Below are 12,946 nucleotides of genomic sequence, written 5' to 3'. Positions count from 1 at the left end.
TTTTACATTTGAGATAGAAACAGTGCTTCTGGTTAATTCTGCAAAATCTGCAAATTATGTGGCAAATTTGATAGCATTCTACAAATCCATATTTGTGCAGTAAATGCTGCAGCCAAATAATATGCTTATTCTACTGACACACGATTGGCCATTGTTTTATTAATATTTCATTTTAGAAAACTAAACCAAACCTAAACATTTGAACTCCAATAATTGCCCATTGTTATCTGCATGTTGAAGAAAACTGCTGTTGTTAAGCTAACCTCCCCGAAATAAACATGTAATACAAAAAATACCATGTGTAATATGGTCCTATATTGCCACCTCAAAGTTCTGGGACCTATACAATCCAGGTTGCCTTTTGCCCCGTGGTTTACAATGTCACCAGAACTCCAAAGTGTCAATAATTTGCCATATTACCCAGTTACTGATCACGTGTTCTATTTTAAGTTTAAATAAACAAATTAAAAGCATAATTTATTTAAGAGACTTCTAATGCGCGCATCTACCCCGAGCTGTGTCCTAAATACACTTTCCAATGCTGCATTTTATTTTCCCATTTTAGTCTTGTTAATCATATTTCATAATGTTAATGGACCCCAAAACTGAAAAGCACCCTTTAAAACATGTTTCTATTTCTTTACAGTGCTGCTTTTCTTTTGAAAATGTCACTTATAATAATACATTTTATTGCTTTGAAACACATTTGAAATATTAGTACATTGTCTCTTTTCCAACAAAAAACACACATTTCTCAAAACATTGCCCGATATACCTGGAGTGCAGGTGAACGGTGAATACTAAAATGAAATTGAGCTCAAGTGCAGCAAGCATTTCTAAAGGTTACTGAACACAATTCCAAAATCATGTAATATAAAAAAAATACATAAAAACACATGTAACATGGTTATATAATTCCATCTTGGGGTTCAGGTGACATTTATAAACCACTTGACCTTTGGCTTCATTGTTTATGTTGACAATAGAACCCCTGGATGGCAACGTAGGACCATAAAGCATAGTTGCCAGTTATGTATTTTCTATGTATTCACTGAAAAAAACACAATTAAAAACTGAGTTATGCGTCTGGCTCAAACGTGCAAATTCACCAGTTAGTTATGGCTCTCCATCAATCTTGGGGTCCAGCATTGCAACAGGCGGCTTGAGTAGATTGTTGAATGGAAGCTGCGCTGCCCAGTGGTCCGTCAGCTACTCTACCACTGAGGGGCTGTATAAGTTGGACCCAATCACACTTAGGTAAACTAGACGTGCAGTGCTTTATATCCTGTATTAGAGGTTGTCTCTGTCTGTGCAAAACATGCCTATTGTGCTACAAGGATTAGAATCTGTGGGGCAGATATACTAAATACTGATCTCAAAATACTGGTCACAAATTGTGTTCAATATTTTTGCAACCAGTACAATATTTTTTCAAACCGTCCTATACACTAATTGGTCGGTTAACAAAATACCAAACTGCTGTGGTCGCAGGTCGACCTACCTCATGAATATTAATGAGATATAGTTTGCAAATTACGACCCACTACGCTGCCGTCACATTGATGGTGTCCTGCTAGAGTCCACATACCACCGTGTCTGTGATTGCTTTTAAATTTAGCACCTTTATTTTTTAAATACGTCTTGTTTGCCTTAAAGAAAAACGGTATGTGTTTGAACAAAATATAAACATTTTTCAAACATTTTTTAAGACTAGGCAGTAGTCCATGAGCCACTGCCTACCTGGGATCACTGCCTACTCTTACAAAGACTTTTTGTCAACATTTACCTTGGGGAAAGCTCCATCAGGGACCCCTTCCTGTTTGCGAATGGGTTACCTCTACGTTTCTGTAGTCAGTTAAGTCTTAATGTTTTGTGACTGTATTTCGGTTGCAAAACATTAATACATCCCATTCAGTGTCACTATTTGGAAGGGGCACGCTAAACACGCCTCATACAAATTGCAATTCGGTATGTAGTCACAAACCCTAATTGTGATTCAGTAACGTGCTGCAGTTTGTGTTTGGCACATACTGCGAGGCCATTTTGCCGTCGCATATGGTCAGATTTTGTTAATCAGACCCTTTACAATCACAAAAAGCGTTAGTACGTCTGGCTTGTTTTTCCCCAAACCTCTTTCCTCTAGTTCTAGCGTGATCTCCTTATTGGGGTGTTCCTGCAGCTCCTCCGTCATCTAGTTGGACCGTTTTACCTGAAATGCTTCTTTTTTTTTGGTGCGATTCCATTTGTTATTTGAGGAGGACTCTGTTCTCCTTTCTGACAAGATGTACATCCTGTTGCATGAGAGAGATGAAGAAAGTTCGAGGTATTGAAGGACAACTTGGATGATCCAAGATACTGTGAGAATATATTTTAGGAATCTTTTAAACAGCATGTGGCTTGGTCAGGAACTTAAGTTGTGTTGTTCAGAACCTACTAATCAGGAAATTGGTTCCTCCATAAATTAATGATTTTGATGGTTAAGTCTTTGGCCAACAATACTATTAAACTGATGACATTGAATATGGACTTTATATATTTGATTTCTTTGGCTTGTCAAATCGGGGAGTTGTGCATTCTGTTTTTTATCTTACCCCTTCGTAGCTTTTCAAAGGTACATGATTAACTTTGGGCATTTTATAGTTCCTGCATAAGGGGTTACCTGATTCGCGTAATAACCAGGAAATTCTTCCCCGATACTCTGTTAGATTTTCTTAGGTTTGCTGGAAGGAGGCCCAGGCTTTTGGTCCTAAGGGAATTGGTTGGGCATTCTCCTGGGGAAAAGACTATATGCCCGGGTCATCACTTGTCTCTCTCAGTATTGCAGTATTTCAGGCTCTTAGATATCATCCTCGAGGCAGCTATGTCCGCTCCCGGCCTGCATTTGTAAAACCAGCCTAGTGAGCTGTTCATGTGCTGATGCTTTAGTAGGGTCAGGCTTTCCTTAGGGACTTGTACAGCTGAATATTCCTGCACATAAAGATGCCTTCCCCCTTCGAAATGGCGTGTTCTAGTGTTTCCCATTGGTATGGAAGAAGGGAGACTTAGACATACTAGTTGGTGCAAGTTGCTCACCATAGTAACATTTGCCCCAATATTTCATGATTGTGCTCTTACATCAGAAGAACCTGCCGACCACCCTCTCTTGGTGTGTGTTTGTAAGTGTAGACTGCTGGAATGTGAGTGGAGCCCATGTTGCATCTTTCCCATGCTTCCAATAAATCTACATATTGCCCTACAAGTATTGATGCTGTTTGCCCTGTCTGCAGTCTGGAACACTCCATGATTCCGGACGGAGATGAGCCTATGGATTATCAGTATATGAGCTATTGTGGCATGTAACTTGTACTTTTCCTCTGATTTACAGTCCTTGTCCCACATAAAATTCAAATCCAGCCACGGAACTATTCATAAAACCTAATTTTAACAATTTGAGCAGCATTTCCAGAAACTAAACACTTTGAAGTCCATGGGTGACATTATGCATAAGACACAATGTTCCACTCTGGTACACTTAAGTCTATGCACAAGGTTCTGACTGGGACAGTGCTCCATATTTCCGCAAATACTTGTTCTTGGTGCTAGCGAAAACCCCTTCCAACACTGTTCCCAGCCCCTTTGAAATCTCACTTGCACACATATAAGGCATAATCTGTAATCAGGGCCACTGGAATTATGCGGAAAGGGAGGTCCAAATTATGCAGGAGGGTTGAGTAAATTATACAGTAAGAAAAGGCAATGTATGCGGTGTGATGCCGCACATTTTGTGATAGGGTTATGTCATTATTTTGTCATTTTTAGAATTGTTAATACTGTCTGGGCATTGGTTGCACCTCATTAATACCAGCTTATCACCCAAATATAGCAATAAGCAACAGAAAGGTGACCAGTCAACCTTTGCAAAGGGTCTTACACTGTACGGCACACCTGTTGTTGCTTTTTTATTAACTTTTGAACTGTTTGAGCTAGAAACAAAAATATGTTTTGTTAAAAACTGCATATACAGGAGATAATGGATGATGTGGCAAATGCAGCAAATCGTACACAAACTGCCACGGTCGCACAATTTCTTAATTCCAGTAGCCCTGTCTATAAGACTGCGTCTGGCTTCTGATGTCAGTAAAGCAATTTTACAATCCTTTTACTCGATCTAGCTTGCTTTCATTATATTATTGTATTACCCTAAACAAATTTATTGAGAATGGTATCATACTTTCATAGTAACCCATCATTGAATTTTTCTTAGTATTTTTTTTGGAGCACATACATTCAGTTGGTGCAGAACCATTTCCCCCAGATAGTTTCCAAGTGACCGTCTCAGATTTAATGTTTGATGTCCATAGCGGATCACAAGCTATATTGGCCCCACTGATGACATGGTGTGCAGCCTTCTGTGAGTTAAGCTTAAGCCTTTTGGAAGGACACTGCATGCACTTACTTCTGAAAAGATGAAATCTTTATTCTGTTTGCCCAATGTCTTCAAAAACTTGCCATCCAGGAGGTTGACAATGTGCATAAATCTGTGGAATATATGCATGAATATTGGCCTAGCTCAGTGTCTTTTTCCTTAATCATCTTTTCTCGTCAGATCGGATCCAGTGCGTGTTCCTAATTTCTTCCTTCCACCCCAACATCTGGAAGCCTCCATGAGAATGCTCAATGTTTCATCCACCCTGTCGTCTACTCGCAAAGTAAGTGCAGGAGATGTATGTTCCACTGTGCCTTTTGTGTAGCATCAGCATCAATAGAAACAGAGGTGCAACAAAAAGTATGGTATGGTAATGAATGCCGTAGCCTGCTATACTATATGAACTGTTATTGCCCTGCGTGCTAAGAGGTTGAGCTGACTTCTGCTCAGCGATAGACGAGTTTTCGATGCATGTCTGTCTTTATCAGTTCCAGTTCTATGAAAGTCCAATTCAAATGGATATGGCTTGCATGTTTTTCCAGGGTTCAACGCACATGGTACAACCACTTTCATACCTGCCAAACCAGATCTTGATACACTGGTTTCCTAGTCAGTTCTATACTATAAAAATGTTTTTTTTAACATAAAAATATATTTCTGGATCATCTAGGCTCCATTAAGATGTGTTAGTTAGAACATAAATTACTAGGTGTAACAAGCAATTGCTATAAAGAGTAAATAGGATCATCTTTTGTATTTATATGATGAAACATTTATGGTATGGACTTGTAGTACTGACAATGATTGTGTCCAACATGACACTGATGTATTGGGAAACAAGAAAGAATGTGGTCATTGCCAGCAGGAGGCCGGGTTAGCCTTGCATATACTCATCAATGGAGACCCGGTTAGCCGTGCATGTACTCATCAGTGGCAACCAGGTTGGACTTGCATATTCTCATCAGTGGAGACTGGGTTAGCCTTGCATGCAGTCCTCAATGGAGACCAGATCAGTCTTCCATGTACTTATCAATTGAGACCGTGTTACCCTTGCATGCACTCATCACTGGCGACCAGGTCAGCCTTGCATGTACTCCTCACCGGTGACCAGGTTAGCCTTTCATAGACTCATCAATGGAGACCAGGTTAGCTTTGCATGTACTCATCAGTGGCGACCAGGTTAGCCTTGCATGTACTCCTCAGTGGAGACTGGGTTGGCCTTGCATGTACTCATCAGTGGCGACCATGTTAGCCTTGCATGTACTCATCAGTGGCGACCAGGTTAGCCTTGCATGTACTCCTCAGTGGAGACTGGGTTGGCCTTGCATGTACTCGTCAGTGGTGACCAGGTTAGCCTTGCATGTACTCATTAGTGGCGACTAGGTTAGCCTTGCATGTACTCACCAGTGGAGACTGGGTTAGCCTTGCATGTACTCGTCAGTGGCGACCAGGTTAGCCTTGCATGTACTCATCAGTGGCAACCAGGTTGGCCTTGCATATTCTCATCAATGGAGACCCGGTTAGCCGTGCATGTACTCATCAGTGGCAACCAGGTTGGCCTTGCATATTCTCATCAGTGGAGACTGGGTTAGCCTTGCATGCAGTCCTCAATGGAGACCAGGTCAGTCTTCCATGTACTTATCAATTGAGACCGTGTTACCCTTGCATGCACTCATCAGTGGCGACCAGGTCAGCCTTGCATGTACTCCTCACCGGTGACCAGGTTAGCCTTTCATAGACTCATCAATGGAGACCAGGTTAGCTTTGCATGTACTCATCAGTGGCGACCAGGTTAGCCTTGCATGTACTCCTCAGTGGAGACTGGGTTGGCCTTGCATGTACTCATCAGTGGCGACCAGGTTAGCCTTGCATGTACTCCTCAGTGGAGACTGGGTTGGCCTTGCATGTACTCGTCCGTGGTGACCAGGTTAGCCTTGCATGTACTCATTAGTGGCGACTAGGTTAGCCTTGCATGTACTCACCAGTGGCGACCAAGTTAGCCTTGCATGTACTCATTAGTGGCGACTAGGTTAGCCTTGCATGTACTCATTAGTGGCGACTAGGTTAGCCTTGCATGTACTCCTCATCGGTGACCAGGTTAGCCTTTCATACACTCATCAATGGAGACCAGGTTAGCCTTTCATGTACTCACCAGTGGAGACTGGGTTGGCCTTGCATGTACTCATCAGTGGAGACTGAATTGGCCTTGCATGTACTCATCAGTGGCGACCAGGTTAGCCTTGCATGTACTCATTAGTGGTGACTAGGTTAGCCTTGCATGTACTCCTCATTGGTGACCAGGTTAGCCTTTCATATACTTATCAATGGAGACCAGGTTAGCCTTTCATATACTCCTCAATGGAGACCAGGTTAGCCTTTCATATACTCCTCAATGGAGACCAGGTTAGCCTTTTATATACTCCTCAATGGAGACCACGTTAGCCTTGCATGTACTCCTCAGTGGCGACCAGGTTAGCCTTGCATGTACTCATCAGTGGCGACCAGGTTAGCCTTGCATGTACTCCTCAGTGGCGACCAGGTTAGCCTTGCATGTACTCATCAGTGGCGACCAGGTTAGCCTTGCATGTACTCACCAGTGGAGACTGGGTTGGCCTTGCATGTACTCACCAGTGGAGACTGGGTTAGCCTTGCATGTACTCATCAGTGGCGACCAGGTTAGCCTTGCATGTACTCCTCAGTGGCGACCAGGTTAGCCTTGCATGTACTCATCAGTGGCGACCAGGTTAGCCTTGCATGTACTCCTCAGTGGCGACCAGGTTAGCCTTGCATGTACTCATCAGTGGCGACCAGGTTAGCCTTGCATGTACTCACCAGTGGCGACCAGGTTAGCCTTGCATGTACTCACCAGTGGAGACTGGGTTAGCCTTGCATGTACTCATCAGTGGCGACCAGGTTAGCCTTGCATGTACTCATCAGTGGCGACCAGGTTAGCCTTGCATGTACTCATCAGTGGCGACCAGGTTAGCCTTGCATGTACTCCTCAGTGGCGACCAGGTTAGCCTTGCATGTACTCATCAGTGGCGACCAGGTTAGCCTTGCATGTACTCACCAGTGGAGACTGGGTTGGCCTTGCATGTACTCACCAGTGGAGACTGGGTTAGCCTTGCATGTACTCATCAGTGGCGACCAGGTTAGCCTTGCATGTACTCATCAGTGGCGACCAGGTTAGCCTTGCATGTACTCATCAGTGGAGACCAGATGTAGGATGCCACCGAAAGATACATCGGCGCAGAGCTGTGGCATTGTTATCATTAATAATTCTATAATTTATGAACAAACGCAACAGTCACTTCATTCAGATACCATATTTGTAGTTTGTATTTATTAAGCGAACATTTACCGAGGCTTCTTAGTTCTGAGAGATTTGCAAAAAAAAGAAGACAGTAAAAGAAATGGGCACAATAGTTTTTTTGACAAATTTAATAGTTATGTTTTTTCAAAAGTTTACAAATAGAAACCTCAGCAGGTGAAGAGTGAAGCTTGCTGGGGAGTTTCTTCCACTTCGTGGCTGCGACCACTGAAAATAATGACTAGCAGAAAGGGCTACAAGTCGGCCCAAGTGCTGAAACAACTGGCCATGTTTAGGAAAAGCTGCAGGCACTTTAGGAGTTTGTCTGGAAGCCCTATGTAGCAGGTGTTACCGTAGTCCAGGTGAGACTGGACCAATGCCAATACTGCAGGAAAATGATAGGTGATGTCGCTATAGGGCAAGATTTTTCTTTAACAGTTTCAGTTGCCAGAAACACATGCTGGCCACCTTGAGTCCTAATGTTCTAAGGTGAGGTAGGTCTGAATCTACATCTCATGCCCAAGTTGTTTACCACTCTGGAATGCTAAGAGCAGGGGCCCGTGACGGCAGGCCAGATGGAAGGGTGCACATTATATAACAATACCATCCGGGTCCTCGGGTTCACCCCCTTTAAACATGTAATGACGGGTTGGCAGTGTACCCACCCTGGCCCACAGACACAATGTTCGAGTATGGCCAGAGGTGGTTAAAAGTCAGCATCTCCCTTGTATGGGTGGTGGGTACCTGAACAGCAGAGTTGTCACACGTTTATCAAACCGGCTCTTTCCGGATTCATAATATGCTCGTAGCATGGACAAGCACCCATTGTTATGTGCACCCACTGGAAGATACGATGTCCCTAAGTGGCTACGGCATAAGGCTTCATGTAACAACAGGCTCAATACAAGAGTGGGAAAATGTAACTAAATATTCAATAGGATTAGCACTTAGCTGTAGTTTTCGCAACACCTCGGTAGTAGCTAACACCAAACATAGTAGAAATCTCAAAAATCTATTTTCTATGTTTTTGTACAACCAATGCATTTATGTGGCCAAATAACTCTGCACCATAGACGTTGTAGCCACCGCCTTCATCTGATAAACTTGCAATGTCGCACTCAGCGGCTGACGGCCAATCCTTTGCTTGCATCCTACAACAGCCCCAACCCTTTGTCTTAGGCTGCTCACAGCTTTGCCTTTTTGCTGTAGCCAAGGTCACCTAGTGACCGAGGCATGACTGACAGAAGTTACTCTCAGAAAATCAACAAGCATTGGCAAGGCCAATATGTCCACCTATGCAAGAGCTACTCTTTTTGCCAAAATGTTTTAACAATGTTGCACACCAGTGTGACTCCTGTTCAGCTTGGCTAAAAGTTAGTGGCGTAAAGGAGAGTGATGTGGAGTGCAATGTCGTAAAGTAGAGTGGGGTGTTATGGAGTGGTGTAGAGATGAGTGGCGTGAAGAGGAGTGTCATGGAGGGAGTAGACTGTCATAGAGTGGAAGGGTGTAAAGTTGAGTGGCATAGAGTGTCACGGAGAGGTGTAAAGCCTAGCGGAGTGGTGTAGAGGGTGTTGTGAAGAGTGGATTACAATGTTGTAAAGTACAGTGACATAGAGCAGATTGTCGTGGAGTGGTGTAGAGTGGAGTAGAATTTTGTAGCGTGGAGTGGCATAGAGTATAGTGACGTAGAGTGGTGTAAAGTGGAGTAGAGCGAAGTAGTGTGTCATACAACAGAGTGGAGTAAAGTGGCATGGAGTTGCGTAGAGAATCATAGAGTGGAGTAGTGTAGAATGGTGTAGTGTTGTCGAGTTGAGTAGAGTGTCAAAGTGGTGTTAATGAGGTAGAGTGTCATAGAGTGGAGTGGCGTAGTGTGACCTAGAGTGAGGTGCGATAAAGTACAGTGGTGCAGAGTAGATTGTTTATGTTTTCAGATTTCTAGAGCGCATGGCTGCCCGTGAGCGCCCCCAGCGCTAGTAATAGAATGTGTGAGGGCAAATGCGGGGAAATTAGGGAAACAGCCAGGTCTTAAGAAGCTTACGAACGGAAAGGAGATTGGGTTGGGCGCGGATGTCCAGTGGGAGTGAGTTCCAGAGTTTGGAGGCGTTGTACGAAAAGAGGCGGCCTCCTGGCGGTCAAATGTAGATGCGTGGATCGAAGAGTTCTATTGGTTTTGTATGGGGAGATAAGGTCCTTTAGAATAGGCGGGGCCTTGCCATGCAGAATTTTATGGGTAATGCACATGGCCTTAAAATGTACTCTTTCGACGATGGGCAGCCAGTGCAGTGACCTGAGGGCCGGCTTAGCTGAGCTGCGGTTGTTGGCGCCCGTTAAAATCCAAGCCGCAGTATTTTGCACAACCTGCAGTTTAGCTGTCACTTGCTGTGGAGCGCCCAAATACAACGCATTGCGTAGTCCAGTCTGGATAGTATAAGGCCCTGTATCAAGAGCTTCCTGGACTGAATGGGCAACAGCGAAAGGATTTTTCGCGCTGTTTGAAGGAGGCCGAAACAGGCTCCCGCAGTTTTTCTGGCTTGAGTATTAAGTGTGAGGCCTTGATCGAGCCAGATCCCCAAGCTTTTAATGTCTGATTTAGGAGTTGGAGGCAGTCCCATACACGGAGGCCACAGCGTCTCTGGGCGGAAATAAGACTGATTGCCCATAACCATGATCTCCGTCTTGTCGCTGTTAAGCTTGAGATGGGAACTGTTCATCCAGCTGGCTATGTCACCGAGACAGGAGTACAGATCGATGGAAGGGCAGTCCTGTTGACTGAGTGCCACAACCAGCTGGGTATCGTCGGCATAAGTCAAGAGCTTAATGCCATAGGGGGTAACAATTTTTTCAAGAGGGGATATATAAACATTAAAAAGCGTGGGGCTCAGAGATGAGCCCTGGGGGACGCCACAGTGTATTGGAGTTGTATTGGAGATAAGATTGCCCTTTGCCACCTCAAATGACCGATTATGTAAAAAGGATCTCAGCCAAGACAGAGCAAGTCCTGAAATTCCCACGTCCCTCAACCGCTGAACCAGCGTTTGATGGTTAACAGTGTCGAAGGCCGCGCTCAGATCCAGGAGGATCACTGCCACTGATCCCGCTGAATCTAAGATCTTCCTCGCCTCTTCCACCACTGCTATCATCGCAGTCTCTGTACCTTGGCCAGGTCGGAAGCCCGTCTGTGAGGGTTTAAGTAAGTTGCTTGCTTCCAGATAGTCAGATAGCTGCCGGTTGATAAATTTTTCTGCCATCTTGCTGGTACCTGGCAGTAAGGAAATAGGCCGAAAGTTGTTCAGCTCCAGGGGGTCGAGATTGGTTTTTTTAACAGGGCTTTGACTACCGCCCTCTTCCAGTTCGGAGGCACGACTCCCTGTGACAAAGAGGTGTTAATCAGGTTTGCCATTGGGGCGAGGATAGTAGGAGCAACTAATTTTAAGATATGTAATGGAGCTGGGTCGAGCGGGGAACCGCTTTTCATAGACTGGAAGATGGGGGAGAGGATGTCTATTGTGATGGGGGCAAATGAGTACAAGCTATGCTCGACTTGCTGTGTTGCTAACGGGGGAGGGCCATCTAGATCTGCATGGCTATCCGTAGGAAGGTGCTTCAGAATGTTTTGGATCTTCTGATTGAAGAACTCATCCAGTTCATTACAGCGGCTGTCCGAAGGGGCTACCTGGCAGGGGGGGGTTTGGGACTTTAAAAAGTTTTTTCACTATTTGAAAAGTTTCTCTTGACGAGCTCGTAGGAGATCTAATTTTTTCTGCAAAAAAAGCAACTTGCGAGAGTTTGAGTGCCTTTTTGTAGTTTAGGATCATCAACTTATAGTCCCGCTTTCTGCCGAGGTCATAGACCTTCCTCCATGCCCTTTCGGCCTGCTTGCAGAGTTTATTTTGCAGACGGACCTCCTCAGTAAACCAGGGCAAGGTGGCTTTTTTCCGAGGATTCAGGGTACATTTTTTGGGGAGGACTGTGTCCAGAGAATTTTCAATCCATGAGGTGAACATGGTATCCGCTAGTACGGGGTCCCCCTCACATTCACATTGACATTGACATAGATTGGTGTAGAGCTCATTGGTTTTGAGTAAAGTAGTGTAGAGCGCAGTGAAGTAGAGTGGTGCAGAGTAGAGGGCAGTGGAGAAGAGTAGACTTTCAGAGAAGAGTGAAGTGGTATAGAGTGGAGTGGTTCAGGTTGGAGTAGAGTGTAGTGGTGCAGGGTAGAGTGCAGAGGAACAGACTAGAGTGGTGTATAGTGCAGTGATGAAGCGTGCTGTGGTGCATAGTAGAGTGGGATAGAGTAGAGGGGTACAGAGTAGAGTAGAGAGGCATAGAGTCAAGTGGCGTAGAGTTTCACACCAGACGCCAGCAGTGCTAAAGCCAGCCCAGGTGGTAGGCCGTTCTTGTTTCAGTTAAACATGTTCACCTATTTCATTGTTGATAACCCAGGCATCCACCAAATAGTATAAAAACTATGTTTTGACATAGGCAGGATATTTAAGGCCGTAGTGCAAATATTGTAGTTTGTTTCCATGCTCTTGTTTGTAGACTTCATGAAAGCAGTACTCTGTCTTGTCTTGGTTTTTATGGCATGGTGCTAGTGCATGTGTGTAACATACTGAGGCTATTTGCTCATTAAGTGTAGTTGTGTAGGCTGCATAATTTGGCTTGCCAGTGCGTGCTATTGTTAAAAGGGTTTGGTACTCTGATTTGCTGACTGTAAGCAGAAAGATCATAAGACATTCACTGGAGGGTCACATTAAGCAAAAGCCAACAGTGCTTGATAGAAGAACCTCTACATGAATATTTATTTCCACACAATGTGCATGCACATTCTCCCTGCAAGCCTTCTTTTTAAGGGTTGTGTTACAGCATCATAAACTGGCGCAAAGGAGGGGCAGGAGCGTGCTCCATTCCTCTTGCTTTCCTATGAACGCTCTCAATAAGTCACGGAAATAAAAGTAAACACCAAGCTCCCTCGGAAGACGGAGCCTGACATTTGACCTTTGTGTTTAAATGCACAACAAATGTGACAAGATAAGAACAAGATTTAAAGACCTGTTTCAGAAAGTGAGCTCTCGGAAGGATACAGTAAATAAGGTTTGGGCAAGGGTAGGGACGAACACAAGCTGGTCAACCTAAAACACACAGAGCCAGCAAATAGCAAGGAAATGTGAATTACAAACCACAAAGCAAATGGGAAGCACTGGGCAGAATATATTCCCAGGGAAGCTTTA

At 44.3% G+C, this 12,946-nt stretch overlaps 1 protein-coding gene across 2 annotated transcripts in view; it reads left to right on the top strand.

Moving 5' to 3' along the window:
• The window catches only part of C2CD3 (C2 domain containing 3 centriole elongation regulator), a 494,984-nt gene that overhangs the window by 342,167 nt on the left and 139,871 nt on the right, over positions 1–12,946 (top strand). For both annotated transcript variants that reach the window (XM_078658566.1, XM_078658565.1), the window contains one exon: positions 4,586–4,688. In XM_078658566.1, coding sequence (XP_078514692.1) covers positions 4,586–4,688 — 103 coding nt within the window. The remainder of the gene's footprint in view (positions 1–4,585; positions 4,689–12,946) is intronic.

Source organism: Lissotriton helveticus, chromosome 8, assembly GCF_964261635.1.
Source record: "Lissotriton helveticus chromosome 8, aLisHel1.1, whole genome shotgun sequence".
NCBI lineage: Eukaryota > Metazoa > Chordata > Amphibia > Caudata > Salamandridae > Lissotriton > Lissotriton helveticus.
Note: the sequence above shows the minus strand (reverse complement) of the source record. Positions and strands in the feature narration are given on the sequence as shown.